The 27,903-nt window shown below is 37.0% G+C and overlaps 6 protein-coding genes and 1 non-coding gene across 12 annotated transcripts; 5 read left to right on the plus strand and 2 right to left on the minus strand.

Moving 5' to 3' along the window:
- Nucleotides 1-2,148: 2,148 nt before the first annotated feature.
- Nucleotides 2,149-5,386, plus strand: SCPL25 (serine carboxypeptidase-like 25). The gene is made up of 8 exons (XM_011100444.3): nt 2,149-2,529; nt 3,470-3,673; nt 3,754-3,929; nt 4,073-4,363; nt 4,458-4,591; nt 4,679-4,774; nt 4,866-4,971; nt 5,051-5,386. Exons 1-8 carry the CDS (start codon nt 2,259-2,261, stop codon nt 5,192-5,194), a joined length of 1,422 nt encoding a protein of 473 aa, XP_011098746.2. The 5' UTR covers nt 2,149-2,258; the 3' UTR covers nt 5,195-5,386.
- Nucleotides 5,387-6,635: 1,249 nt separating this feature from the next.
- Nucleotides 6,636-9,554, plus strand: EXO70E1 (exocyst subunit exo70 family protein E1). Its single transcript, XM_011100443.3, has 2 exons — nt 6,636-6,896; nt 7,047-9,554. The coding sequence occupies exon 2, from the start codon at nt 7,418-7,420 to the stop codon at nt 9,383-9,385; it is 1,968 nt and encodes a 655-aa protein (XP_011098745.1). The 5' UTR covers nt 6,636-6,896; nt 7,047-7,417; the 3' UTR covers nt 9,386-9,554.
- A 699-nt stretch (nt 9,555-10,253) lies between these two features.
- Nucleotides 10,254-13,489, plus strand: LOC105177361 (uncharacterized). Its single transcript, XM_011100482.3, has 5 exons — nt 10,254-10,411; nt 11,388-11,534; nt 11,610-11,678; nt 12,019-12,125; nt 12,705-13,489. The coding sequence occupies exons 2-5, from the start codon at nt 11,396-11,398 to the stop codon at nt 13,278-13,280; spliced, it is 891 nt and encodes a 296-aa protein (XP_011098784.2). The 5' UTR covers nt 10,254-10,411; nt 11,388-11,395; the 3' UTR covers nt 13,281-13,489.
- A 195-nt stretch (nt 13,490-13,684) lies between these two features.
- RIK (RS2-interacting KH protein) lies at nt 13,685-19,584 on the minus strand. Of its 4 annotated transcripts, none has more exons than XM_020699164.2 (12): nt 19,326-19,583; nt 18,564-18,804; nt 17,925-18,023; nt 17,754-17,788; nt 17,605-17,680; nt 17,223-17,318; nt 17,056-17,142; nt 16,411-16,504; nt 16,206-16,323; nt 15,297-15,765; nt 14,280-14,462; nt 13,685-14,123 (listed from the first exon to the last, which is right to left on the minus strand). In XM_020699164.2, exons 1-12 carry the CDS (start codon nt 19,388-19,390, stop codon nt 14,115-14,117), a joined length of 1,572 nt encoding a protein of 523 aa, XP_020554823.1. In that variant the 5' UTR covers nt 19,391-19,583; the 3' UTR covers nt 13,685-14,114. The 4 variants fall into 4 exon arrangements, with proteins under 4 accessions (XP_020554823.1, XP_011098743.1, XP_020554821.1 ...); XM_011100441.3 differs by having other exon boundaries at nt 14,280-14,517; nt 18,570-18,804; nt 19,326-19,582; XM_020699162.2 differs by having other exon boundaries at nt 14,280-14,517; nt 19,326-19,582.
- Nucleotides 19,585-19,756: 172 nt separating this feature from the next.
- Nucleotides 19,757-22,711, plus strand: EMB2394 (Ribosomal protein L6 family). 3 transcript variants are annotated; one of them, XM_011100439.3, is made up of 4 exons: nt 19,757-19,865; nt 20,290-20,364; nt 20,473-20,781; nt 22,227-22,711. In XM_011100439.3, the coding sequence occupies exons 2-4, from the start codon at nt 20,330-20,332 to the stop codon at nt 22,561-22,563; spliced, it is 681 nt and encodes a 226-aa protein (XP_011098741.1). In that variant the 5' UTR covers nt 19,757-19,865; nt 20,290-20,329; the 3' UTR covers nt 22,564-22,711. The 3 variants fall into 3 exon arrangements, with proteins under 3 accessions (XP_011098741.1, XP_011098742.1, XP_020554825.1); XM_011100440.3 differs by having other exon boundaries at nt 19,805-19,865; nt 20,285-20,364; XM_020699166.1 differs by lacking the exon at nt 19,757-19,865 and having other exon boundaries at nt 20,276-20,364.
- A 160-nt stretch (nt 22,712-22,871) lies between these two features.
- TRNAA-UGC (transfer RNA alanine (anticodon UGC)) lies at nt 22,872-22,944 on the minus strand. Its single transcript has one exon. It is a non-coding gene; the product is annotated as a tRNA-Ala (tRNA).
- A 2,198-nt stretch (nt 22,945-25,142) lies between these two features.
- Nucleotides 25,143-26,983, plus strand: LOC105177321 (UDP-glycosyltransferase 83A1). Its single transcript, XM_011100438.3, has 2 exons — nt 25,143-25,761; nt 25,948-26,983. The coding sequence occupies exons 1-2, from the start codon at nt 25,284-25,286 to the stop codon at nt 26,832-26,834; spliced, it is 1,365 nt and encodes a 454-aa protein (XP_011098740.1). The 5' UTR covers nt 25,143-25,283; the 3' UTR covers nt 26,835-26,983.
- Nucleotides 26,984-27,903: the final 920 nt, after the last annotated feature.

Below are 27,903 nucleotides of genomic sequence, written 5' to 3' on the forward strand. Positions count from 1 at the left end.
CCATCTAATTGTTTCATTCCCTCCTCATCATCATCATTATTTTTCTATTAAGTACCATCTACAAAATCATTTCAAAATATTGTCGGAAAAGCTCTTTAATCCAACAAATTATTATTTAAATTTGATTGAATTAGTATCAATTTTTAAAAATTGTACTTGATTTAGAATGATTATTACCCTACTCGAGTTTTAATTGAATAAAAAATGAACTATATATACGCTAGTTAATTGTTTTTATTTTTAAATATATCTTATTATTTTTATACTAAATGAATTGAGCTCGAGGGTCGGGTTTTTTATTAAAAAAATTTAAGGAATTAGTTTTAGTTAATTCCATTTAAGGATTAGAAAATAAATATAGATATTAATTAGTTATAAATGTTGGTATAGGGAAAGAAAAATGGTTGATTATATATGGTTAGGGAAGTAGGTGTCTGAATAAATCATAAATGTTGACATTGAAATGTTTCGAGCATTTCGATGTATTTGCAGGATAGACGACATTAATGTCTCATTGACCATCAATCCCACACTATTTTGCTTACACGATCTTGCAACTTTAATTTCACTTTTTGGAAATTATTTTTATTTTTTAGTATATATATAGTTGGAATTTTGATCATCCAAACCAATATACATTTATATAATTTTAGAATTTTTCATTTTATTTAGTCACTTTAAATAAAGAAATACCAATCGCGAAAGCTTTATTATCACCAATTAATTCAATTTTCTTGCTCTGTAATTTTTGGAAATTATTATTATATATTTATGCACGAATTAAATGCTTCCGTATGAACTAATCCAACCCCTAACTAAGCATATATATATATATATATATTGTTTTTTTTAAGGAAAAAAATAATAATTTGACTAGTTATGAACGTCATTTTTGGAGTGGGAGCCATCACTATGGAAAATCGTTGTCAAAGCATTATTTCAGAAGCTACCTTATTGTATATATATCTTTCCCATCTCAACCACTTGCTATATACATTGATTTTTGATTTATTTATTTATTTATTTTTGTTTGGTTATTTAATTTAATTCTTGTATTTTATATTAACTTATCCCAAATATATATATAATCGAAAAACGTATAATTAAGTGGAAATTTAATTTTAAAAAATACGGAATTTATATGTATATATATATTGCAGTTGTGAATAGCAACTGAAAGGGAAAAAGAGTGATGAAATATATTTCTAAATTTGTATATGATATGGTACTAATCATTTGGGAAGGAAAAAGGTAATGTATTAGTTGGAAATATTGTTGTTGATCAAACTAACCATTTTCCAAATTTAGGAATTTGTGAAAGTAATAATAAAGTGGGATGGCCGTCACCACTCACCAGGGAAGGCTTATATGTACATATTGTAATGAAAAATTAATTATACTTTTAGTCCCTTAATTCTGGGTATACTATAAATACACCCCCAATACTCATATTGTAGTTTGCAAGTTCCCCAAATTAGATATTTTAGTGTTATTTTCAATGACATGAATGATGATGGCAGGGAATAGGAGCAATACATACATACATACACATGGAAATGATGATCATGGTAGGGAATTGGGAGCAGTTTCATTTCTAGTGCATGAGTCCTATACATGTCACCACTATTGCACAATGGAACTAAGAGGACATACTTGTCTATCTCCCAGCACAATATCAACCACTTATCTACCAATGCATGTTTGTCTTGTGTCTCATTTTATCTTTTCATTTAATAACAAAATTTTGGTCCAATTTGGTTAAAATTACATGACGGGTATTTGTGTCATGACTAATTATTATGTTTGCGCATGAACTGAAAAATTAAATACAGTATATATGAATCGAATTTTATTTATTTCGAACGAATCTCTAATAGTAATAGTTCTAAAAGGTTAGGTACGACCAAACTTTAATTACGAAATAATTAATTAGTATTTAGTATCCTGTATTTAATTTCGTGCATAGATGAATTTAATTTGTGTATAATTTAGAAAAGAGTGATCAATTTTGTAATAAGTGTATCACACTCATTATGTGATTGATTTGAGAATTTTTTTCTAGCAAGAATTATTAAAAAACTGAGATGGGTGCGATCCTACTAGAATTGGCCTACACCCGATGTACTCTCTCTCCCTATTTATTTCAAGCTCATCCCTATTCACCACAAACCTATTGAGTTGCAGAAGTACGTACAGACAGGGAGGGGGAGCATTCATTTACGTTGTTTCATTGGTCACAATTCTTAAAAAGGGCACCCATGTTCTTCTTCCTGTCCAGAAAAGACAAGATGACTTCTTATTTTCTCGCCGTCGTCGTAGCATTCGGTTTGCTGGTGCTACATGTACATGCGGGAGCTGAGGAGGAAGCTGACAGGATTGTGGCTCTCCCTGGCCAGCCTAAAGTCGCGTTTCAGCAGTTCTCCGGCTACGTTACGGTGAATGAAGTCGCCGGCAGAGCCCTCTTTTACTGGCTTACTGAGGCTGTCCAAGAACCCTTGTCCAAACCCCTGGTTCTGTGGCTCAATGGAGGTTTATTATACATACATCTCCCTCTCTCTCTCTCTCTCCCTCTCTCTCTCTCTCTATATATATATATATGTGAGTGTGTCTGTGTGTGTGTGTGTCTTTTGAAACTATGGATGGCTTCATGCACATTCATGTCCTGGGAAATGAAACCTGCATTTAAGAAGGTGGTTTGTTACTGTGTGTGTCTTTTCTTGCTAAAAATCGTGTTTTTGATCTCCTCACTTTAATTTCTAATCTTGATTGTGTTGATTTTCAACTGAAATTTAAATAATAAATCGTGTCCATATATAATTTGCAATATATATCTTATGATGCATGCATGGTAATTAATTAGGTGAAAGCGTGCTTATGAATTTGATTTATGACAAATCATTTCGAATTTCTGGGACAAATCAGCCAACTTCATGGCTAAATAAAAAAATATAATATATTTATTTTCTTTTCTATAATATTCTTCTTTGATTTCCCCCTGGATTTATGATATACACCAATTAATTCAAAGCTGGAAAAAAAAAAAAATAAATGCAGTAATTAGAGAAAATAAATGCGGGAAGGTGACTGGGAACAATTCTCATTTATTGCCATCGCCCCCCTTACAGTTCTGCAAAATATTAAATTTGTCAGCATGCTTGCTGTTGCTGCAACCGGGATAGAGTCATTCATGGTTATACACTCATACTTGTACACAATATAGTACCAAAATGCAATTTACCTAAACTTTTAGACCCGTTTTGCAAATCTGACGACCCTACTGCAAAATTTCGGCCTCCCATTAAGGATGTCACTGTTCACGATTCTTTGACACGTAATTTGGTCAGCTCATGATTTCTACAGCTTCCTCCACTATACATATGTGCTACAAATTAATTCTCCAACACAGGATTTTATGTAATAATTTATTTTAATTTCATATAACCTTATTTTATTTAATTAAAAAAATTAGGGCCTGGATGTTCTTCTGTGGCATATGGTGCGTCTGAGGAAATTGGACCATTCAGGATTGACAAAAAATCCTCAGGCTTATATCTCAACAAATTCTCATGGAACAAGTTGGCAAACTTGCTGTTTCTGGAAACTCCGGCCGGCGTAGGATTCTCTTACAGCAACCGGTCTTCCGACCTCTTCGACACCGGAGATCATCGCACAGGTAAGCGCAGCACGGTAGTATACGTTACTTCATATTTGCTATGAATTATAATTAGTTTTATACTTGAACAATGATTTCAGCCAAGGACTCGCTGCAATTTCTCGTCCGATGGTTGGATCGTTTCCCTCGTTACAAGAACCGTGAGATTTATCTGACTGGAGAGAGTTATGCTGGTCATTACGTTCCTCAGTTGGCACGAGAGATAGTGAACTACAATGCCAACGTGAAGCACAAAATAAATCTCAAGGGTTTTATGGTAAATTAATTTTTATCTTACGACATATGTAGCCTGATCTGGAGGGATTGAATTTTTTATTCTAAATCATATTGCATTTTCTGTTTAATTCATTTAACATATGCACGTCACGTTTATAAAGATGACAAGTAATATTATTGCAGGTGGGGAATGCGGTGACGGACAACCACTACGACAACCTAGGGACGGTGAACTTCTGGTGGAGCCACGCAATGATCTCAGACAAGACCTACCGGCAACTGATGAGCACCTGCGACTTTGAACGCCAGAAGGAATCGAACGAGTGCGAATCCTTGTACTACTACGCCATGGATCAAGAATTCGGAAACATCGATCAGTACAACATCTATGCCCCCCCTTGTAATAATTCCGATGGTAGCAGAATAAGGGCAACGACACGGCACAACATGCGTTTGCCCCATCAACCTCGCCCCGTATGTTGTTTTAATGTTCATAAAAAATGTAAAACATCCATATATATACATAGATTACTTATATAGTTTATCTGTTGCTGAATATGATTACCAGGTTTCTAGAAAGCTGTCGGGGTACGATCCTTGTACGGAGAAATACGCTGAGGTTTACTATAACAGGCCCGACGTGCAGAAAGCTCTCCATGCAAACACAACCGGCCGGATTCCCTACAAATGGACTGCTTGCAGGTAATTATTAATTACTTTTTAAATTAATTTAAATATTTTCTAAATTAAATAATAATTATATATATATATATTAAATTCTTCTTGCAGTGAAACTCTGAACAGAAATTGGAACGACACAGATAGCTCGATTCTTCCTATATACCGACAATTAATTGCAGCTGGGCTCAGAATTTGGGTGTTTAGGTACAATATGTAATTAAATCAAATTGCCCCTTTTACTTAATTTTAATATATTAATTAATGTAATTGTAGTTTAATTAATTGTATATTACAGCGGTGACGTGGACTCAGTAGTGCCAGTCACAGCTACTAGGTATTCCCTGGCACAACTCAAATTAGACACCACTGTTCCTAGGTACCCTTGGTACGTCAAAAACCAGGTGAGTGGACGTGAATCAAATTAAATTTATCCTATGATTTTTAATTATATCAGGATAAATAAATAAAATTTAAATGTAGGTGGGTGGGTGGACAGAGGTGTACAAAGGGGTGACATTTGCGACCGTGAGAGGGGCAGGTCACGAAGTCCCTATGTTCAAGCCCAGAGCTGCATTCGAGCTCTTCAGATCCTTCTTACAAGGGAAGCCCCTCCCTAAATCCTGAACTCATATCTGTCTCAATTACTTCATCATTATTAGTTTATGTTACGTTGGTTGTTAATTGTAGCCGTTAATTAATGATGTTTGTTTTTGGCAAAAATTCAATTGCCCAGTTTGTTGTTCAGTCGTTTGTGACAAGATGTATTGTACTGTCGGTCTTTGAATTTGAAATGCATCTAGAAGTGTACAACTCAAACACCACATGCCCACTTCTTCCATACATCAAATCTTTGAATTTGAAATGCATTTCTGATCAATTTAATGGATAATTACACCGTAAAATTTAATGGATAATTACACCGACAATTATTATGCATAGACCCTTCATATTTTGAGAAATTATACTAACACCCTTGATGTTTGTTTTTATCTAATATATAAGTCCCCCAACTGGTCAAAATTCATTAAATTTGTTGATATTAACAAAAAAAATTGAATAATAATTTAAATTTACCCTCGATCGACTTATTGTAGGTCAAATAATTTTTTTCGAACTAAAGTACTCTTCTAACGGTAAAGATATACCTTATCTACATGCATTAACGCGTGAAGATGTATGAAAGTAAATTGATTATAAAAAGATTTATTCGATCTGCAATAAATCAGTCGAGGTTAAATAACTTTTTTTAATTTTTTGTTAGTATCAGCAAATTCGTTGAATTTTGACTAATAGAGAGATGTACTTGTTAGATAAAAGTAAACCTCATGGGTGCTAGATATAATTTTTTAAACTACCAAAAGTTTACGTATAATTACACAAACCTCAAAAAATAAGAGTATAGTTACCCCATATTGTTTTAATACGAGCAATAGTTATCTCAGTACATCAACATTCTTTTCAATAACTACTGGAAAGACCACAAAAATTTTCTTTTCTTTCATTTTGCCCCCAAAAATTGATAAAACATCAATTAATAGCACACGTGGTTTCCAAAAGTATTGGTTTTTTCTAAATACTGTTAACTCTAAAAATATGCATATCTATATCCACACTGTATTTATATTTGAAAAGTATTTAAGATCACATATCATTTATTCGCTCAAATACATGCGTACACGAATATAAAATCGATTGACATAACATAAAAATACATGAAAATTGGAAAGAGGAAAATATTTAAAATTAAGAAAAAAAATAAATATTTGATGAGTAAGTATAAAAAGATAAATAAAATAATAGATTAAAACTTTAGGACATTCATAAAATCACTTTGAAAATATACTAGAATATAGATATATAGCAACCCCCCCCCCCCCACCCCAACCCCCCAAAAAAAAAGGCCATAATTCTGAGCCCCAGCAATGAGGTTAAAAAAGAGAAGGTTCCAGACCAATGAAAGATCCAATTAATGTAGTTCTAACCAAATGTCGCTGTAAACCACTTTGATTATCTAATATCTATCTATGCCAAGAAAGGAGAAAACATAAAAAGAAAACACACCTCGACTTTCAAGAAGAGTCCGATTGACTGTCTTACCCATGAATTTTTAGTATTTTTTTATTATTTTCAAGAAGACTGGGAGTGGGAGGGTCCAAACTCAAAAGCTACCGCGACAGACGGTTGCAAGAAAATTGTAAAATATCAAGCAACAAAGATTGGGTTTTTCTTTTGCTTCAGAATTAAAGCAAGGAAGATCCGTTAAAGTCCTCTAGATCAGTCATTAATGCCGGCTTTTTCAGCTTCTGAGATGATTAATCAATAAAGGGTCAGTCATATTCTCTCTGTTTTTCGTCTTTCCTCTCTCCAAATATCTATCTTAAGCAGAGATACGTTTTCTCTGTGTGTGTGTGTGTTGGTTTCTTCAGTTCTTGTTCAAGATATAGCAAAGATTTGTGAGAATCTTGAGCTTCTACAGGTTCTTGCTCTCGGCAGCTGCTTGGGAGCGGAGCTGTGATAGTTCTGAGAATAGATATATGTTGAGACTTTCTTGGATTGGGGTCAAAAGGTTGATCTTGAGCCAGGGGCTGTTTTGCAGTTTTGATATCAAACCTTCTTAAGTTTTGGGCTGGCAATTGCAGATCTTCATTATTCTTGCCTTGTGAATACCTTGAGGAGCTGTACTAAATTGGTTTTGCTATTTGTTCAATTTGTAAAAGTTGTTCTTGGATTGCTTGAGGTTTTGGATTTTTGGGTCAAGATAACAAGTGTTGGAGATTTTGTTTGTGGTGATATCATAAGCAGTTCTTGTATTAGTGAGATTTCTTGAGCTTAGGGTTCTTGTATGGTATGGGAGACTGTACAGCTGCAGCATCTGTGATGGAAGCAGAAGAAGACTTGATTGCTGCGGTGCAGCATATTGTGAAAGCATTGGAGACAAAGCATAATTTGACAGATGATGCTAGGAAAATCTTGGCAAATCTTGGGTCACAGTTAACCAATATAACTAGAGTTAGTGAAAGCAGTAATGAAGAACTTAAAGAACATGAGGGACTTAATGAGATTGAGGAGCAGCTAAATAAGATTCAGGATAAAGTCATCAAGTGGGAGAATGATCGGTTGATGATATGGGATTGTGGCCCTGAGGAGTCTTATGAGTATTTGAAAGCTGTCGATGAAGCTCGAAAATTAACGGAGACCTTGGAGAATAGGAGTCTAAATAACAGTGGTGAAGATACGAGTTTGCTGCGTAGGGCTCATGATGTTCTTCAGACAGCAATGGCTAGGCTTGAGGAGGAGTTCAGGCACTTGTTAGTTCAGAATAGGCAGCCTTTTGAGCCTGAGCATATGTCTTTTCGTTCTAGTGAGGACGATATCATTGAGGCGGGCTCTGTTATTTCCTCTGGGGATGATTCTGTCGAAGATATAGTCCAAAGAGATAGCATGGCTCGATCCTCGGAGGAATATATCATCGAGCTGGTGCATCCAGACGTGATACCAGACCTGAAGAGTATTGCCCATTTGATGTTTGATTCAAATTATGGTCGAGAATGTTCTCAAGTGTTTGTTAACGTCCAGAAGGATGCCCTGGATGACTGCCTTTTTATTCTTGAAGTCGAGAAATTTAGCATTGAAGACGTTTTGAAAATGGAGTGGAATGCATTGAATTCCAAAATCAGGAGGTGGATGCGAGCTATGAAGGTTTTCGTGCGGGTTTATCTTGCGAGCGAAAAGTTGTTGACGGATCAGATTTTTGGAGAGCTTGAATCAGTGAGTTCTGTTTGTTTTGCCGAGTCATCAAGAACGGCAATTTTGCAGCTTCTGAACTTCTGCGAAGCCATAGCCATTGGGCCCCATCAACCGGAAAAGTTGATTCGGATTCTTGACATGTACGAGGTGCTCGCAGATCTTATTCCAGATATAGCGGCTTTATACTCCGACGAGGCTGGATCTTGTGTTACAAATGAATGCCAGGACATCCTAAAGAGATTGGGAGATTGCGCAAAGGCAACGTTTCTTGAATTTGAGAATGCTGTTGCCTCCAATGTCTCGGCCAACGCTTTTCCTGGCGGTGGAGTCCATCACCTCACTAGATATGTTATGAACTACATCAAGACTCTCATGGATTACAGCAAAACTCTGGATGAGGTCTTGAAGGACCAAGACAATGAAAGTTCACCTTCAGTTTCACCTAACATGAGTCCCATCACTGAAGATGAGAACGTTGGTGAAAGCCCCTCCAGGTCTCCAATGGCTCTCCGTTTCCGATCCCTTATCTCCATCCTGGAATGCAATCTTGATGAGAAATCTAAGTTATACAAGGACGAATCACTGCAGCACCTTTTCTTGATGAACAACATACATTACATGGCTGAAAAGGTTAAGAATTCAGAACTCAGAACCGTGCTAGGCGATGAATGGATACGGAAACATAATGGGAAATTTCAGCAGCATGCAATGAATTACGAGAGAGCTACTTGGAGCTCGATTCTTGCCTTACTAAAGGATGAGGGAATCCAGCATCCCGGTTCCAACTCTATATCAAGGACCATTCTCAAGGAGAGACTGCAGAGCTTTTATCTTGCTTTCGAGGAGGTTTACAAGAGCCAGACAGGATGGTCAGTCCCAGATTCTCAGCTCCGCGACGATCTTCGGATCTCAACTTCCCTCAGGGTAATCCAGGCTTATCGAACGTTTGTTGGACGACACATTAATCATATTAGTGAGAAACACATCAAGTACACGTCCGATGATTTAGAGGTTTTCCTATTAGATCTTTTTGAGGCATCCCCGAAATCGTTACACGGTAAGAAATGATGATAACCGTATATGGTACTGTAGGGACTTGATTAACGAAGGAACTCGATATTTTTAAGAATTCTTTTTACACTTTTAAAACGTTGTATCCTACTGTGTAAGAGTTCCATTCTTGGTTCATCAGTTGTTCATCACATATCTTGATAATAGAAATTTGAAGTTTTGGGTACTGATGCTCTAATTTTGTTCCCCTCCCTTCTCTCAAAATGGAAAGTGGTTGTTAGCCAAAGAGCAGTAGTGCCAGCATTAATCGCTAAATTCTTAGATCAAATCAACTTTTTTCTTAACTACATATCATTCACACTATAACCATATTATACTTGTCCTGTAATTCATCCTGATTCGACCAAATTCAATTTAAATTATAATTTTTCGCATTAACTGTTGTCGGGATGATAATAAGCTGATAGACGAGAAGTCTCGAGGGATGATAATAAGCTGATACTAAATTTAAACTTTGATTCGATACGTTAATAATTAAAAAAAAAAATAATATATAATTATTCTCGTAAAATATATTTAAGAGATAAGAGACTGCTACGGTGCATTTAACAAATGAAGTGAAAAAACAATACAAAAATGATCAACTAATGAAAAATATTGAATCAATTTATTGCATCTCCACAAATATATTTAATAGACCATTTTTGTGGGCCATATAACAGAAAACCATTATGCTAAATTTAGTATTATTTTATTTTATTTTTCTTGAAAAAAGAGAGAGCACTCAGAAATGAAAGTATATAATGGATTATATGGTGGGAGAAAAATAATAATCAAATTCTAAATTAAAACATATGTCACGAAATTAGTAACCAAAATCAGACGACTATTAACAGACTGATTTTATGGTTGACCAATGACCACCGCCTTATGCAAATTCTAGGGCCGATATCTATTGATCACATGGTCTAGATGTGCACTCACTCACAGAATATTGCGCCCCAGTTGAATTTCCAACTTCAAAACCCTTTTCTGAGTGTAGAAAGTGAGAGAAACTCTGGTGCAGTTTTCAATTGTTCAGAGGTGTGATTCTCTTCGTCTTTGCATCTCTACTGCTAAAACCCTAATACCATTTCCTCTAGTTTTTGGGCCGTTTTTATGATCGGTTAATAGTTTACATTGGGATTTTCGCTTTGAATCGGAGCTAGGCTTTAGGGTTTATCGGAGCTTTTTTTTTTTTTTTTTTGTTTTTTTCGGGAAGGAGTTCAGATTATCAAATATGGAATAATGAGCCAGCTTCTTCTTGTTCTTTTAATGCCACTATCTGTTTACTGTGATTCTTTATATATATAAATTTTTTGTGTTATTTTGGTATGATAGAATGTGTGATTCCGAATGAAGTGAAAAAGGAGGGTTTCCTTTGTTGTGATTTGTGTACATTCTTTTGTGAAGATTGATCGTTATTAAAAAATTTTCAGCGGTTTTACTGCAATTTTTTCTATGGTTAGAAATAGGATTTGCTTTTGATTTTTGAAGAAAGTGAATGGAGAAGGGAACAGAATTGAAATGCGGATGGTTTACCTTTTTCTTACTCTCTGCTGAAAATCACTTGAATTAAGTCTTGATAGGTCTTGATATTAGAGGTAGCTCTCTGTATGCAGCACAATATGGCTTGTAAAAGCTCATTTCAACTCAGGTCATGAGTACGTGATATCATGGTTGAATACCCATAGTCATCCAGTGTTTTTTAATTCAACTAGAGCAAATAAGTTAGAATTGAAGGTTACATGTGAAACCACTAATATACTTGACAGTGATGCATGTTCGCTTCAGTTAGTCCTCATTTTGATTGGCTTATTAGATGTTTAAGTTAACCTCAATAACAATTTTGACTGATGCTCAACCCAAATTTCAACAATGTGTTCTGCTTGAGCCAAGATGTTTATATCTCTTAGAATAGCCAAACATACCAGTTGCACACACACACATTTGACTCAATATGGCTCGTGCTAACCACATTTGTTTTCTATTATTTTTTGGGTGCGTTCCTTGTGTTTAGGTACAGGAATGGCTTTTATGAACAGAGTTGGCAACATCCTGAAACAAACTGTCACCAAGCATGTTACGTCCGAACTCTCTGCCCCAAATGCTTCACTTTTTCAGGCAATAAGAAGCATGTCATCATCTTCAAAGCTCTTTGTTGGAGGTGTGGTAGTCCTGTTCTTCATGATGAATCAACTTCTTCTGCTGTCTTCTAGTATGTAATGCTATTCTCTTGCAGGCCTCTCATACAGCACGGATGAAATGAGTTTGAGGGAAGCTTTCTCCCAGTATGGAGAAGTAGTTGAAGGTATTGTCTTTCTACCAAAAAATTGATTAATTGATGTTCATTGGTCTTGCCTTTTTTCGTTTTGACATGGTGACTGTGATATTTGCTGTTGATACTTTAGAATAGTTCCTGAACAAGAATTGTTGTTCTGGTGATGTATGCTGATACAAATATGCCATATTGGTTATCCTTAAAGATAACCAATGGAGTAGACTTTCAGATTGTTGCTTTCAATTGGGTGCAAATGGTCTTTACTGTATTGACTGCCCGCATATCTGAGAGGGCCATTCTTAGGCTGCTGTAGATGGCCAATATTTCCAGATTTCAACATTAATCATAATTTCTTTTTAATAATTTGCAGCTAGGGTTATTTTGGATCGTGAGACTGGTAGGTCACGGGGATTTGGCTTTATTACTTTCACTTCAAGTGAAGCTGCTTCCAGTGCCATCCAGGCATTTGATGGCCAGGTAATTGAGGTTTAATTTCTTCATATCAGCACCATAAACTTATTTTTAACTGAGCGGAAAGTTCCTTATAATTATTAATCAAAACACTTGTAAATTTCTAGAAATTCCTTTCTTTCGTGTGGAGATTTTTAACTTCAAATAATTTCCAGTGAAAAATACGCTTTCTGGGGAAAATAGCTCTACAAGTTTCTGCATGTTACATTTCCTCATTTTACATGTCTATTTCCTGGCAATGTCGACTCACATTGAGTTGAAGCAACAAATTACCCTTCAATTTCTAGCAATTTACTGCAGTGGAAGGAGAAAAGAGTATGCTAAAGCTTATGTTGAGGGGAATTAGTCATTAGGACTTTCTAAGTAAAATTTAGACATCGGTGTGGATTGTAGCTTTTTTTTTTTCCTGGTCTATCTTGTTCAAGAGGTTTAATTTCATCATTGAACAAAATAATATTGCAAATTTTTGTTTGTGACTGGTTTCGATTAGCTTTTCCAACTGACAATTCAGTAGCATTGCTATGTTTCTGCATATAAAGCTTCAACTTGGTTTGGGATTGAAGCGTCTAATGATGAATTTTTCAGGATCTACATGGGCGAAGAATTAGGGTGAATTATGCGACCGAGAAACCTCGGGGTGGGGGTTTTGGAGGTGGATTTGGTGGTGGTGGTGGTGGTGGTGGATTCAATTATGGTGGTCAGGGTGGTAACTATGGTGGGGGTGGATATCAGGGTGGAGGATATCAACGTGGCGGTTATCCTGGCGGAGATGGCAACTTCAGTGGAGGCAGTGGTTTTGGCGGCAGCAACCAGTATGCCAGTGGAGGCGGAGGTTTTGGCAGCGGCAACCAGTATGCTGGTGGAGGCAGTGGATTTGGTGGTGCTGACAGTTATACTAGTGGAGGAGGCGGCGGGTATGGTGGTGGTGATTCTGTGCAAGGTGTTGGAAACTATGGTGGCAGTGACGGTAATTTCTCTGGAAGTCAAGCTGGCTTGTCTTCTATTTTGAATGACGAGACAACTAGGATGAGCGAACAAAGCCAAGATTCCTTGGTTGGTAATCAAGCAGCTGGAAATGAAGATTTTGGGCAGGGCATGTTGGACGAAAACAACAGGGATGATAATGATGAGCCAAATGATTATGCGAATACCAGGGGTTGAATCATTCCGGAACTAGTAGAAAATGCCATTATATTGCGTCTTTTGCATTGTGAACATGAGGCAATAATTTTTCCTTTGGGTCCAGTATTATGTGCTTTTGCTATTGTGCTTTTCACCGCTGGTGCTGTACCACTCGACTTTCTGCTCGCAAAGTGATTCTTAATTCTTAGCATAAATACAGGTCAACCGCATACATTGTGGATTTTACTTGCCGAGGTTCGATCTTCCAGATTTTTGAGAAAAAAAATGGTGTAGGATTTGATACATTATTTCACTTTTTGCTTCCCCAGTTCTCCATTTTAGTTCCCAAGGTCAAGGGAGTTCGTTGGATTGCTGGGCTCTGCATGCACCGTTTATTTCCTTTATTTTTTGGCCCTCCGTGCTTGAGCATCACTCAAATCGACTGGCTCACAATTAACTTTATTAAACTGGAACTGAGAACTAGACAAAGATCTAACGCCAAAAAGGACGTGCATGATGCAGGCAAAACCCAAAACATTTTCGGAAAATCTCTACAACTAATGTACAGGACATAATACATGCCTTTTCCGGAGGGAGCACCAATACCTCAATTAAGTAGTGGTAATGAGAACTGCTACATGTCCAATCAGGTTGTGAAATTTATCCTTCATCCAGGTAGCATTTCTGCGAAGGATAGAATCTCCACTCCCAAACACCCAAATCCCCGGTGGGTGGGTGGTCGAGGTTATCAAACTCATACAGCCCAGAAAGGTTTTGGTACAGTGGGAGAACTTGAATGGTTTTTTAAGGGCACTGTGGACGTTTCCTCAAGGTTGTCATCATCATCATCATCTCCATATTCCAGCAGCTGGATTAAAGTATCTAACAAGACAATTTTTTATAAGGAAAAAAAGATACTTTCAGTAAGAACATAGAGAACAGATAAGTTGAGGTCAACTGCTTCAGGATTGGGACCATTTCCTGCTAAAGGAGATGAATCACAATAATTCACATAATAGCTAGAAGAGCAAAATTTACCAGGTACAGCCTCTGATTTTGATCTGTGTATCCCGTTGTTGTCTCCATGCACTTTTGGGGTTGGGCTAAACTTTGGTGGGGGTGAGGGAGGCGATATGCGCCTAGGAGGAGGTGGAGGCATTCCATCAGGCGCTGGCTTGACAAACTTATTTGGATCTTGGTCAACCAAATTGTCTCTTGCACCTACATGTGATGTTAGTTCACGTGGCATTGGAAATTCTGATCCCTGTATATTCTTCTGGGAAAGCATATACCAGATCCCTCAAGTTAGCAGGAATATGGTGTCATAAAGCCATGCAGTTAGCAAAATCTTCATTAAGCATGCAAATCTCTGCTCAAAATTTCCGCCTTTGGCAATATAAACATGAAAACAGCAGAAAAGCACCAGCCTCAAACTATTATATGAGTTAAGAGGGAACTCAAGAGATATGGTGAATCCATCAGTACAAGTAGACACAGGACTAAGCTTCTATAGGTTTCATTTATCAGTAATTCTATTTCCTAAGCATCAACATAATTTGTCAGAAAACTTGAGCTGAAAGTGGTGCTCGTGTGCACTCCATGCAAAAACCATAAACAGATACGAAATAAAGAGCATAGTATCTGGCCGAGCGCCAGAAACAAAGCAATGAAATAGCAAGCAGCTATATCATGCCACCTTGATTTCAACCCTGTGAAAGATACAAATGTCCAACATAGAGGTCCAGTATCAGCCTGTTAGCTTCATACAAGGTCAGTGAAAATACCTGGAACAAGAAGTAATAAAAATCAGAGAAAGATACTTACAGCAATAAATTTAGCTTCAATATAAAGATGTAATATAAATGCAACAATTTATGTAGAAGAATTTGGACTTCAATAGTCAACACTCATATTAAGCAACTAATTCATTCAGAGTGCGTGAATAGTCTGATGCCAAGAAAATGTGGGAAATAAAACAGAGGACATATTATAAAGATGGGAAATTTTTGACCCATTCTCCCCCCTTGCTACCCTGATTAGGAGAAATTGCCATACCTGGTTTTGATTTGCTGGACCTTTTGCAGCAGCAGGTAATTCCTGGAACTTCCGTTTCTGGGAGCGCTTATCTTTCACAGGGAGGTTCACCTCTGTTGGTGGCTCAATGCTAGCTGGAGTGGTAACGGGAGAAACTGTAGCAGTGACTGGAGAAGTCGACTGCCTAAGGGCTAAGGCAACTTGTTGCAATGGTGTGGCTTGTGGATATATTCCACCATAACCAATATAGCTTGTTCCACTTGTCACACCATGAGGATAGAAAGCGGTATTTGCTTGTGGTGGGCCAGGATTTGACGATCCAATAGATTGAGATAGCGCACCCTGAGAGGCGACACTGCTCACAGCAGCCAAAGCAGTTGAGCTGAAAGGAGCTATATCTCTCACTTTTGATGCACTTCCCGGACTCTGGATTCCAGCCTGCAACTGAGGTGGAGGTGGCACAGCCCCATACTCCTTGCATGAAGATACCCTACAGCATATGACCATGACAAGGCAATAAGTTATCCTCCAAAAACTGGAGGTAGATTAATGGATTGAAACAGATACTTGTCTGAATTCAACCAATAGTAATTCATAAATTGACCAAGCACTTCATTATATGATTCACGCATCGTGTTTGGTGTAAGAAATTCAAGGAACTTGTATCAATTTTTTCCCCTCCCATTTGAATACAGATACATGAACCCTTGAAGAAGTATAACAAGATTGAGAATTCTTGGAAACAAGTCAAATTGGAGTTCACATAATTAGATAGGTCTCAACATATAACAAGGGTGACACCATCAGTCTCTCATGAATACAATAAATTCTCTAAAAGATATGACACAAATATACTGTTGGAATACTGCCCTTATGATGGGCACAGTCCTAAGTTCACCTTACAAATGAGCATTAAAAAAAATCAATTACCTAGATGCACCACACTCAGTGCTAATTGTGTCCAAAAGATTTTCCGCCAAGAGCTTTGCACGTTCAAGAGTGTGTGGGTCATTGCTTGATAACAACAGATGTAATGGTTCTTGCGTTTCTGCAAGCATGGCAAAGCAGAAGACATATGACCAATATGCCAATGCAAATAATAGCAAATGCTAACAAAATGCACCATAATAGCAACCTTCAGTCTGCCCATTTTCAGAATACCCGGAACCCCTTCCTCTTAGTAAGACAGTTGCTCCTGTTTCATTCATAATGTGGTTTACATACTGGTCCTGCATTTACAAAACCCAACCAGCAGCAACACAAAAGAATCTCTCCAGATTGCATGGAGATATAGAGAAAGCTTCAAACATTAGAATCTCTTATCTTTGATGAGAAAAAACAAATTAAGTCATTGATCAACATATAGCTAAAACAAGAATGCAACAGGTTTGGCATAATTGTAAAGATAACTGCAAGTATGACAAAGCACTAAAATGGTCTAACAATAACCATGCATGACCATAACCATAAAACACCTCTAGAAATGCATAGTAAACCAGGCAACTGAACTATTGCATTCTCCCGTCCCACCACTCAGCTCCCCATAAAAACCCAGGCATAAGTCACAGATTAAATGAGAAAAATCCAAAAGAGTAGGCAAATTATAAAGGGAGACCGAGACAGTGCATAATGTTTTCAAGTAGAAAGTGGTAGGTCTCTTTCTTAACACAGTCCTCTATCCATATCCTCCAAAAAACATGGCAGACATCAAAGAGAAAAACTGAAGTAAACAAAATAATGAGGTAAAGAAAAGGAGAGAAATGAGTAAGAAAAAGCTCACATTTGGGCCACGGATGCGTGAGACAATGTTCAACGATGGGTCTGCCTCAAATCCCAAAAAGACACGTGTATACAATAAATGATCAACCTGAGACACAGCATGTGGAGTTGAAATAATCAAGTATGCACAATTATTTAGATTGCAATATCTCTCAGAGTCAGAATTACCTTAGCTCCACTACTCACTATTGCCTGTTTCAGCATTTCTTCCACTATAGCAGCAGCATGATCAACTGCTTTGATTCTTTCTGCCGTTGTTTCCAACTGAAACCACAACATAACATGTAAACATAACAAAAACAATTCGAAAGAAACAAACACAAAACTGAATACTGAAAAGACGGGAAATGTTCAAAACGTGAATGGCATCAGAATTCAGACAGGATCATAATTTCTCAACTGAACATATCTTTTCGGCATAGAAGCCTTCATCTAACAATTGCCCTATAGATGAACTTACGAAAAGTAATATCTTGCCAGAATCAAAACTCAAGGTCTTAACAGTTCTCTTGACTAGCTTTCATACCATGCACAAGACAAGAGTGCTTACATGTGAAGCAGCCGATATATGAAGATATAAGGGTCTCTCACCATCAGGTGGCGCATTAGGAGGCCGGTATTTTCCACTGAAAGTTCCAATCCATAAGTGAAAGAAAAGCAAAGTAAACACAATGGAAAGATCACCAGCAACTGGCTTACCGAGTTATTACCACAGCCCCTGTAGTCTTCTGGATCTGTAAAGTGTCAAATAAATTATCAACTCCCAGGTCCCAACCAAGACCAAATAGAAACACTTATGCACCATAATTCTGCTATATGTGTATCCTGAGAATTCCTTACATTACATAAGCCAAAATATTGAAATTTTACCTCTTCCTGGGTTTGCCGCTTGGTGAGCTTATAGCGGATAGCAGAATCAGCATCATTTATGACAATTTCTCTTGCTATTAATTCATCTTGGATCTTTGGCTATAAATTTAAAGAAAAAATGAACTGTGTGAGAACAAAAGTGGGTTGAAAGTCCTAAAAGTGTGTCAAGTGTCCAGAAGCATTACTAAATAAAGCTAGTAGCAACCGAAGAAACATATTTTGTTCAAATTTAATAAAAGAAAATCAAAAGATTAAATGGTTCTAGTAGATGCTACCAACATAGATATTACCCTATGGGGTTTGTGAGCCACTGGATTATACAGGATATCGTCCACTCTTGCACTTTTATTACATTATCCTGTGCAGATCCAACAGCACCCAAACCCAATGGGACAAAACCCAAGTCGATTGCATGAAATTTTGGAAACAGAAAAAAGCCAAATAACGAAGAGTTGGTCTTAAAAACCATTTCTTGAATCAACAGAGTGGATGGAAAATAGAAACAGCACTGTGTTAAAAGGGGATGTTTAGTCAGTCAGTAAGCATATTGTACTTGACCACGAATGAGAGGGCCACAAATCACAAAGATGAGTGCATAAACATGTATTTACAGAAGTGAAGAGCCGAACTTCAATATACCCTTACTTGGACTAGCTTTTGGACAATTGCAGCAGCATGCTGCTGTAAAGGCACCTGAACAACTTGCAGCGGAGTGCCACTAGAAGTGGGAAAAGGGATTGCAGGAGAAGCAGATACCGGGGAGACAGCAGGCAGAGTTATCCTGGCCAGAGATCCCATGTTTGCCAGTGGAAAAATTCCTGGAAAAGCTACACCAGCAGAAACAAATGACTCGTCGGGCTGATCCCACTTTCTCTTTTTCCTACAAAAACCGCTTACAACTGTTAAAACCGCTTATCTTATTTAATTTTTCAGTGGAATTAAATACTGGAGACTTGTGGGTTAATGCTTTATGAAAGCACAACATGGAAGGTGGACCAAACCACCAGTCAGAAATTTCACTTTCAGATTTCAAGTTCAAAACCACACTCTATAGACTGTAGAGGTCTCTTCCGTATTCTCTCCTATGTCAAATTGTCTTTTTCTATGGGAATGACGAGATTCCGCTGCAGTGGCAACGACCTCCGTCAAACTCATAACAAAAGGCAAATCAAGATAGAAGAAAAGAGCAACATTCAGTCCAGCTAGTTCTAACAAAATTTCGAACTTCATTTTCATAACCCATTAGCGAATTTTCCATCTTTTTGCTCATTCCCGGGGCGGAACTAAATTCAAGTGAAAGAAAACAACAAAAATATCCAACCACGTCTAGAGTGGCAAAAACAGAAAGCTAAAAAATCTGAGGCAAACTAAGTCAATCTCCATAAAATCAAAGCATCCCACCTTTGCTTGGTCGTCGCTGAATCTGGTTCCGACGACGAAACCCTAGGGCAACTATCCTCCGTCATTGATTTTGTGGGCTACTTCTTCAACCCTATTCTCCTCGATCAATTGTACTTTCCCGATTTCAGAATTAAAATTGCGCGATGTTTACTTGTCCGTCTGTCTGTTCGCGTGAAAATCGTACCACAATTCGCGGGTTCCAACGTTTATGAGGCTGGAGAAAAGAGTTTGGTCTCCTGTCACAATATTTAGAGGTAAGGCAGCAAGCAAGATACATCATACATGGCCGATGCATGTGACTTGCACGTGCTGATAACCACACTCATGTCATTTTTCATGGGCCTAATCTACCGAGCCCAGTATATTATGACATGGATGAAGTGGCCCAATTCTTATTGGGCCTATCCACTGCAACCTACAAAATAAGGCCCAACATCATAGTTCTATTGTTTCTCCAATACCTTATCCCCAATTTTGCGAAATTCCTAACCAGCTAACTTCTTTCTCTCACTCTCTGCTTCCGTTCTACCCCAGGTTCAGGTACTGCAATCTCTCTCTCTCTCTCTCTTTCTTCCTTTATTATGTGTTTATATACTTGTTTGATGTGCATCTCGCTGGTTCCACTTTGACTCTGTTCCAGAGACGCTGTTCTGAATTTGGGAAAGCTTCTTGATTGTTGTTTTGTAACTGGAAGGGGATATGAGTTCTTTTACATTTTGGTTGGATTTATTTTCCATCCCAATGTCTCCTCTATGGAATCTGAATTTGTGTGGAGTTCAGAGAAACCACATTGTTTAGCTTTAACAAGTGACTAGGAATGAATGAATATTCGTCATAAAGTTTGGCTTTTGTGCATTAGTATTACTGATTATGACTAAATTTGAAAAGTTTATGAGGATAGGTTAGATTCTCTAGGAACGAGGTAATATCAAACTAATGAAATGCAAAAGTTTTGTTAGTGCAGTGAGCTTTTGGTTGCTGGGGGGCATTTAAATTGAGCTCTGATGGGATGTCCGGTTGGTGCTACGATGCAATCTAGGTGAGAAAACATATATGTGAATGTACCACATTTCCGAGTCTCGGAAAATGTACTTCTGTTCATGGTGTTCTGAGGCTTTTGACCCCATTCTTTTTGGCTTCAAATCAGTTACTTGAGCTGCCCTTTTCTTGGGGAGGCAAATGGACTTCGTTTTTCTCCGGTTTCTGCACCGCGTGTCGCTGTTGTGAGAAAGATTGTGGAATGCAAGGAATCAAGAATTGGGAAGCAACCGATTACGGTGCCATCCAATGTGACTCTCACGATGGACGGCCAAGATTTGAAAGTGAAAGGCCCTCTGGGGGAGCTTGCTCTTACTTATCCACGAGAAATCAAACTTGAGAAGGAAGAGTCTGGAGCTCTCAGGGTGAAAAAATCAGTAGAAACAAGAAGAGCCAACCAGATGCATGGTTTATTCAGGTACTTGTTTGCATTTTCTACTGCCGTAGATGTCTCCACTATACACACTTAATATCTTGTCTGCAATTTTATGCATAGTGAATATTTTGCTTAAGGTATTGTATTGGGAATCCTGAAGCTAGATGTTTGTGGAATTAGTTAGTGCGGATGAGTTCTTGATTTATCTTTTGAATTAATTTGAAAGATGTAGTTTATAATTTACACAGCCAAAAGATTAAAGATTGAAAACTTCTTCTAATAGCCCGATTTCCTTCTTATGTTTTCTGCTGATCATTTCATATGCCTTAATGGGATATTACATAGTCCAGATTTTGCCTCGTACACGGGATCTCTGAATATAACAATTAAATTTTGACTTGAACCCTGATATTGTTTTTCTTTTTCTAAAGAGAGATTATTATGAAGGAAATTTTCGTAGTTATGATTGAAGTATTTTTGCTACATATTCTCCGCGGATTTTTTAAGTTAGGATTCGCCGAATTTGTTTCTCACTTTTAGATTAGTAAAGGCTCCAAAAATTATGCAGCCATGTGCACACACTGATATAAGTGATGATTCATGTTTGGTAATTATATTTACCAGCTAATTCTAAGAGTATTAACAAATATCAAATGACAGACTGTTTCTGTTTGCCTGAGGTTGAGACAGAAGAGTTCCTTAAGTTTCGGTGTCATGTTTGATATCTTCTCTGGTACTACCTAAATCAGTCTTCAAATATCTACTGAGGTATGAAATACATCAACATAGCCACTTAAAGCCGTACTCTTTGCCTTCCTCAGCTACAGAATTTATGGACAATATACCTTTTTAAGACCATTACCCTAGTTAAACTTCATAAGCTCACATTTCTTTCCTGTATCCATAAAATCAGTTTCTAATCTACAAAGAATGGATAACATTGGTATGCCTTTGTATTGCAACCAGTTCCTATGCGTTTCAATATGTGAAGCATATTGTTCAACTGATTTAGAGAACAGACTACATGCAACTACCGAAGAACTGCTGCAACATTTGTCCGCTCTAGCAATTCATTCTATTCTCTGTCAAAATGAAACTATGTTTGCTTATCGGATTGTTCATGACAAAGTTATAGTACATGTTGCAGATACAAGAAGGATCCATAAATGAAAGCTTGAGGGGACTGGACAAATTTCTATATCGGGCTTTACTACTTTGGCTTCATATAGTCACATTGTAGGGGGGGCAATTTAATAATGGGAAAGGCCAATTTATACCCAAAATTTAAAACTTATGCATAATTCCATAAAAAAGAATTAGAAAGTTTGAGGGCGAGCCTGGGTGCCTCCACCCCCGCCCCCCAAATTCCATCCTTGGTTGCAAAATCCTGACATGATCTTATCGCAGATTTCCACTTCTTGTGTGGGCACTGATTTTATCTCTCCCATCTTATGATATTGTTTTTATTTTCTGAATGATCTTCCCAGGACCCTAACTGATAACATGGTGGTGGGTGTTTCTAAAGGCTTTGAGAAGAGACTTCAGCTGGTAGGCACTGGTTATCGTGCTGCTGTTGAAGGAAAAGACATAGTTCTCAATCTTGGCTTTTCTCATCCAGTTAGAATGGCAATCCCCAGTGGCCTGCAGGTGAAGGTGGAAGAAAACACAAGAATTATCGTGAGCGGATACGATAAATCTGAAATAGGTCAGTTTGCTGCTTCAATCCGGAAATGGAGACCTCCAGAGCCATACAAAGGTAAAGGTGTGAAATATGCTGATGAAGTAGTTAGAAGAAAGGAGGGTAAAGCAGGCAAGAAGAAGTAAACAGATGTACTTGTTACCATTAATTTTGTCGGTCCCTCGTTTCTTGTCTATATGATTATTGAAGATAATTTCTGAACAGTGGTGTTGCTTCACTGACTTCAAGAACTAGTTCATTCAATTGTAGTATTATCATCTGATCTTCATTTTATTTTGTGCGAGTATTTCCACCTTGATTAAAAGTGCAGTGCAGTTGCTATGCTGTTATTGACTTGGTTCAGTCATACCCCATCACGAAAAAAGAAAAAAGGGAACTTACTCCAATCGCACTTTGAATAAATAGCAGAGTTGAACAAAAACAGAGAATTACATGGAGATGCGGGGGATCGAACCCCGTGCCTCTCGCATGCAAAGCGAGCGCTCTACCATTTGAGCTACATCCCCGTTTTGTTTATTCAACGAATGTAACCATATTAAAAAACTGGTCCTCTTGTAAATTCTATATAGTTTAAAAATTATTCTTAATACCCAAAATTTTTTCTATTTTACAAGTAAATTCCTCCATTAGCCAAAATTCATTGAATTTACGGATTTATTGTAAGTGAAATAAATCTCTTTATGATCAAATCACACTCATACATTTATTTTCGTTGAGTTTTTTTTTTTCAATATCGACAATTCATTAAATTTTGATTAACGAATGAACTAATTTGTTATACGAAGATAAATTTTAAAAGTGTTAAAAGATAATTTTTCAAATCATATAAATTTTATATATAATTATATTAAATATAAAAAAATAGAATATAATTATCCCTATTATTAATTTGGAATGAAACAATCACCATACAATATACATCACTATGAATTATGAAATCACAATTGAAAACTCATATGCAATTACCCAAAAGAGACAAAGAGTGGTATACAGTAAAACCTCTATAAATTAATAATCTTGGGACCATGAATTTTTATTAATTTAGAGAGATATTAATTTATCGATAAATTAATATTTTATTAATTAAAAGAGACACTTTTTAAATTTAACAAATTTAGTACATATGTATTGAAAATAAATGAATTCATATATATTTCATTGATTATGTTCATGCATCAATCAATTATTTGTAACTAATTAAATATATTTATATTGTATACAATTAACTATTATATTCGTAGACGCATGTATCAATTCATTGAAATTACTTAAATATACATGTTTACATTAATTCGTTGCACTTAAATAACTATTATAGCCAATTAAATATATTCATGCATGATGATGAAACATATACTTAAATCTCAATATGAAAATAAAACAATTCATGACATCTAACCATGTCTTTTCTTCTAAAAGGCATCGCAAAATCATCCATGAATGATCAAATGCGTAAAGCATTACAAACTTCATATTTTAGTAAATTACCATAATATTTATAATTGTAATATTTATGAATTATTAATTTAGAGTTTTAATGGGACCTAATATTTATAAAGGAATTTTCTGAAAAATTATTATCTTATTATCTTATCGAATTTGATGATTTTTTACAAAGGCCCAAGTCGGGACCGGAAGATTTTATTATTTTAGAGAGTTTATTAATTTATAGAGTATTAATTTATGGAGGTTTTACTGTATGTTCCTTTTTGTGCAGTAGGTGCCACTAGATTTTGCCCACCCTTTTCTCTTTTCTCTCTTTCAACAAAATCTGTCCCCTCAGAAAAGATACTGAATGACCGATTAGGCATCCAAGATCGTGTTGCTATAACTAACCAACAAACACGACTTCGTCTGTTCTGTCAGCATCATCACAAGACAGTATGTGTCAATATCTGATTCAGAGAAAGAGAAAGTGATGTGAGAGAAAAGAAAAAATGATACCCAAAAAAGAAAAAAGAATTTTTTTATATATATTAAATAAAATAAAATTACAACAAGATTTAAAAATAAAAAATGCAGTTGGTCTGAATAAAGAATGAAACAGGATCTTGTCAATGCAACTGTGCTTGTTAATATGCATTTTGAATATTGAGAAATGTGACAAAGATACGTACATTATGTTATGGCATTCAGCTTCAGAAATGTGCATAACGAAATCCGTTTCTCATCTTTAAAACAGGACAGGAAATCGAAACTAGGATGCAAGAAATAACATCAACTGATTGTGTGAGAGGCGGAATAAATTTTGTCTTTTTATTCTTTTAATTAGAAGGGGAAGAGGAGGCGGAATATCTGGAGTTTTGGTACTCTTATTGCGGTTTTGAGGGTCTTGAACATTATTTGCGACGGCTTCTACTTTTAGAGGAGTGACTGTTGTAAGAAAATTAGCTCTTCTTGTCCTGACAATCTCTACGTCCACGATTTGGGACTTGTGTTTGATACAGAGAACTTTCTGGACATATTTACTGCAAATGGGCTGAGTTTTTAGTTGGGAGCATATCACTGTGGAAAGCCCAGCATTGTCCTAACAATGTTGAATCCAAGAATCCATGTCCAACCAAACATGGACTAGGTTTCACCCATTGTCACTTCACTCAGAATGGACGCGTTCTCATTTACATTCCGGCCTATTTACAAGAACAAAGCAATGTCCAGGAACTAAAAATGAACATATATATACAACAAAACTCACACATTAAATAACCGATTCCAACGTTACTACCGACAAATACCCTCCAAGAAACGACAGCCTCATTTTCATCACCATATCCACTTATACAACTAGGTTCACGGGCTTGAGGTGATTAACAACAGAATCTGCAAGTGAAACAAAGTGGGAGAAATGGGAAAAACACATCATGTATTGGCTATACCATATCCCGCACAGGGCCATGTGATTCCCCTGATGGAGGTTGCTCAGTGTTTAGCCAACAATGGAATCAGAGTCACATTTGTGAACACTGATTTCAATCACGGACGGGTTCTCAGGGCGCTGACGGGGAACGTACATGAACTCATTAGTTTGGTTTCAGTTTCAGACGGATTAGAGTCCGATGAAGACAGAAATGACCATGGAAAGTTAGCTGAAGCAATAACCAAGGACATGCCGGGGAAGCTGGAGGCTCTTGTTGAGAAGATGAATGGAACGGAAGGTGATGGAATCACATGTGTTCTTACTGACTGTTATTTGGCAGGGGCAATGCAGGTTGCAGAAAAGTTCTGCATCAAGAAAGCTGCATTCTTGCCGTCTTCCGTGGCCCTGTTGGCCTCAGTGATCAGCGCGGAGAAATTGGTTGATGATGGGATCATTGACGCTGATGGTAAGTGTATATTTGTCTACTTCAAAGGATTCGGTCTCAGGATCAGAAACAGATGAAGTATGTGTCAGTAAAAAATCAAGATATTAAGACTAAGCAAACTGCATTTACACTCAGAAATACACGTTTGTGTGTGTGTGTGTGTGTTGATCAAGCAGTATATGATTTGTTCAAAATCTTCTCCAACAGGAACACCCTTGAAGAACGAGTTGATTCGGCTGTCTCCATCCATGCCTGCAATGACCCCAATGAACTTTGCATGGACATGCTTCCCTGATCCCATGCGGAAGATTATCTTCAATGTTATCATAGAAAACAACAAATCAGCAAAACTAGCAGAGTGGCTAATTTGCAACACGTCTCAACATTTGGAGCCCGGAGCCCTCACTTTCATCCCCAATTGTACGCCAATAGGCCCACTGCTCGCTAGCAGCCGCATTGGGAAATCAGCAGGCTACTTCTGGCCCGAAGACTCCACTTGCCTGGCATGGTTGGACCAACAGCCAAACAATTCTGTCCTGTACGTTGCATTCGGGAGCTTCACCATTTTTGACCAAGTTCAGTTCCAAGAACTGGCATTAGGCCTGGAACTCACCAACAGGCCGTTCCTGTGGGTCGTAAGGCAAGACATAATTAAAGATATTGATGAGGCGTACCCGGTGGGATTCAAGGAACGAGTAAAGAATCGTGGGAAAATCATCAATTGGGCACCTCAACAACAGGTCTTATCCCACCCTTCTGTTGCCTGTTTCTTGAGCCATTGCGGCTGGAACTCTACCGTTGAGTGTGTAAGCAGTGGGGTCCCTCTCCTGTGCTGGCCTTATTTCGCCGACCAGTTCCTTAACCAGACATACATTGTCGATCATTGGGAAGTTGGACTAGGCTTGGACAAAGATGAAAGTGGAATCATCAGACAGGATGAGATCAAGCACAAGGTGGAACAACTCTTGACTGATAAAAGTTACAAAACTAAGGCATTGGACCTTCAGGCTAAGACGACAGCTTGTGCCGGAGGAGGAGGGGAGTCTCAGAAGAACTTCCATAAGTTCATAGATTGGATCAAAGAAAAGCACTAGTCCCTTTTGAAAGCAGAGTTGAATCCTCCTCTGCATGTATAGATCATGGACAAATTTGTGCTAAGACAGTAAGATCACATTAGCTTGAAATCTTGGGCTGTCACTTTATCAGCACTGATCCTTTCAGCAATGTTTTAAATCTTTAAGTAGCGGCATGTTGCTCCTATGTATCTATAATGAATAATTTTTCACGTTTTAAAAAATATATAATAAATAAGAGTAATATATATATATATATATATCAGTATATTACGTTAAAAAAAAAAAAAGAAAGTAAGAAAAGAAAATTAATTTTAAGTTAATATAAGATTTATAAAATTAAATAAGTTAGTTATCTTATAATTGAAGAGTATTTTTAGTTTAACAAAAAGTTGGTACAATAATATCATTCACCGTCGTTTATGAGTGCAACATTGGTTTGTTTTTTATATTCGGATAGATAACTAAAACATTTCGAAATTTTAGCCATAAATTAGTTTATAACTCTTGCAGCTATTATACATAGCCTATCAACTAGAGGCTGAGATTGAAGAAGCCATGGCCCTGTTGGATTGAAGCGGCCCAGAAGCTATTATGTTAAAGGCCCAAATACCTGGTTAGCTACTTGTGCCGAGATGGATTAGGCTGATGGGCCAGAGTGGAATCCGCCCAAAGCTCTATGTTTTCTTGAAAATGGTAAAATTAGATTTAATATAGAAAAATAAATTATTGGGGAAAAGTGCTCAAGTCATATGAACAAATTCAAGGTTATAGATTTGTGTCCCATCAGGCAGGTGATATTTATTTTATTTTATATGTATTATTATAATTTATTTATCATTATTACTCATACTGATGTATTAGTTGAATTGAGGTATTATTTAGTATATCGGAATGAATTATTATAATTTATGATAAATTATATTGACATCTCCTTAGATTAGGCAAAATTACACAAACACCCCTTATCTTTTATAAAATTACAACTACACCCCTAAAGGGTGTTAGTGTAATATTTTTTAAGAGGTGTAAAATTATAGCTACACCACCTCAGAGGTTTTAGTGTAATATTTTTTAGAAAATATTTGTG

Source organism: Sesamum indicum, linkage group LG9 (assembly GCF_026168435.1).
Source record: "Sesamum indicum cultivar Baizhima isolate 11 linkage group LG9, ASM2616843v1, whole genome shotgun sequence".
NCBI lineage: Eukaryota > Viridiplantae > Streptophyta > Magnoliopsida > Lamiales > Pedaliaceae > Sesamum > Sesamum indicum.

Excerpts from the sequence above, each read along its gene's own strand:
- EXO70E1 (XM_011100443.3), top strand. The coding sequence starts at position 7,418 with ATGGGAGACTGTACAGCTGCAGCATCTGTGATGGAAGCAGAAGAAGAC.
- EMB2394 (XM_011100439.3), top strand. The coding sequence starts at position 20,330 with ATGGGATGTCCGGTTGGTGCTACGATGCAATCTAG. Across the intron at positions 20,365-20,472 it reads GGTGCTACGATGCAATCTAG|TTACTTGAGCTGCCCTTTTC; the intron begins GTGAGAAAACAT and ends GCTTCAAATCAG. Across the intron at positions 20,782-22,226 it reads CAGATGCATGGTTTATTCAG|GACCCTAACTGATAACATGG; the intron begins GTACTTGTTTGC and ends TGATCTTCCCAG.
- SCPL25 (XM_011100444.3), top strand. The coding sequence starts at position 2,259 with ATGTTCTTCTTCCTGTCCAGAAAAGACAAGATGACTTCTTATTTTCTC. Across the intron at positions 4,364-4,457 it reads TGCCCCATCAACCTCGCCCC|GTTTCTAGAAAGCTGTCGGG; the intron begins GTATGTTGTTTT and ends TATGATTACCAG. Across the intron at positions 4,972-5,050 it reads CTTGGTACGTCAAAAACCAG|GTGGGTGGGTGGACAGAGGT; the intron begins GTGAGTGGACGT and ends ATTTAAATGTAG.
- LOC105177321 (XM_011100438.3), top strand. The coding sequence starts at position 25,284 with ATGGGAAAAACACATCATGTATTGGCTATACCATATCCCGCACAGGGC. Across the intron at positions 25,762-25,947 it reads TGGGATCATTGACGCTGATG|GAACACCCTTGAAGAACGAG; the intron begins GTAAGTGTATAT and ends CTTCTCCAACAG.
- LOC105177361 (XM_011100482.3), top strand. The coding sequence starts at position 11,396 with ATGGCTTTTATGAACAGAGTTGGCAACATCCTGAAACAAACTGTCACC. Across the intron at positions 11,535-11,609 it reads TTCAAAGCTCTTTGTTGGAG|GCCTCTCATACAGCACGGAT; the intron begins GTGTGGTAGTCC and ends ATTCTCTTGCAG. Across the intron at positions 12,126-12,704 it reads TCCAGGCATTTGATGGCCAG|GATCTACATGGGCGAAGAAT; the intron begins GTAATTGAGGTT and ends TGAATTTTTCAG.
- RIK (XM_020699162.2), bottom strand. The coding sequence starts at position 19,390 with ATGACGGAGGATAGTTGCCCTAGGGTTTCGTCGTCGGAACCAGATTCA. Across the intron at positions 16,324-16,410 it reads TGAAAATGGGCAGACTGAAG|AAACGCAAGAACCATTACAT; the intron begins GTTGCTATTATG and ends CCATGCTTGCAG. Across the intron at positions 14,124-14,279 it reads AAAATCAGAGGCTGTACCTG|ATACTTTAATCCAGCTGCTG; the intron begins GTAAATTTTGCT and ends TTGTCTTGTTAG.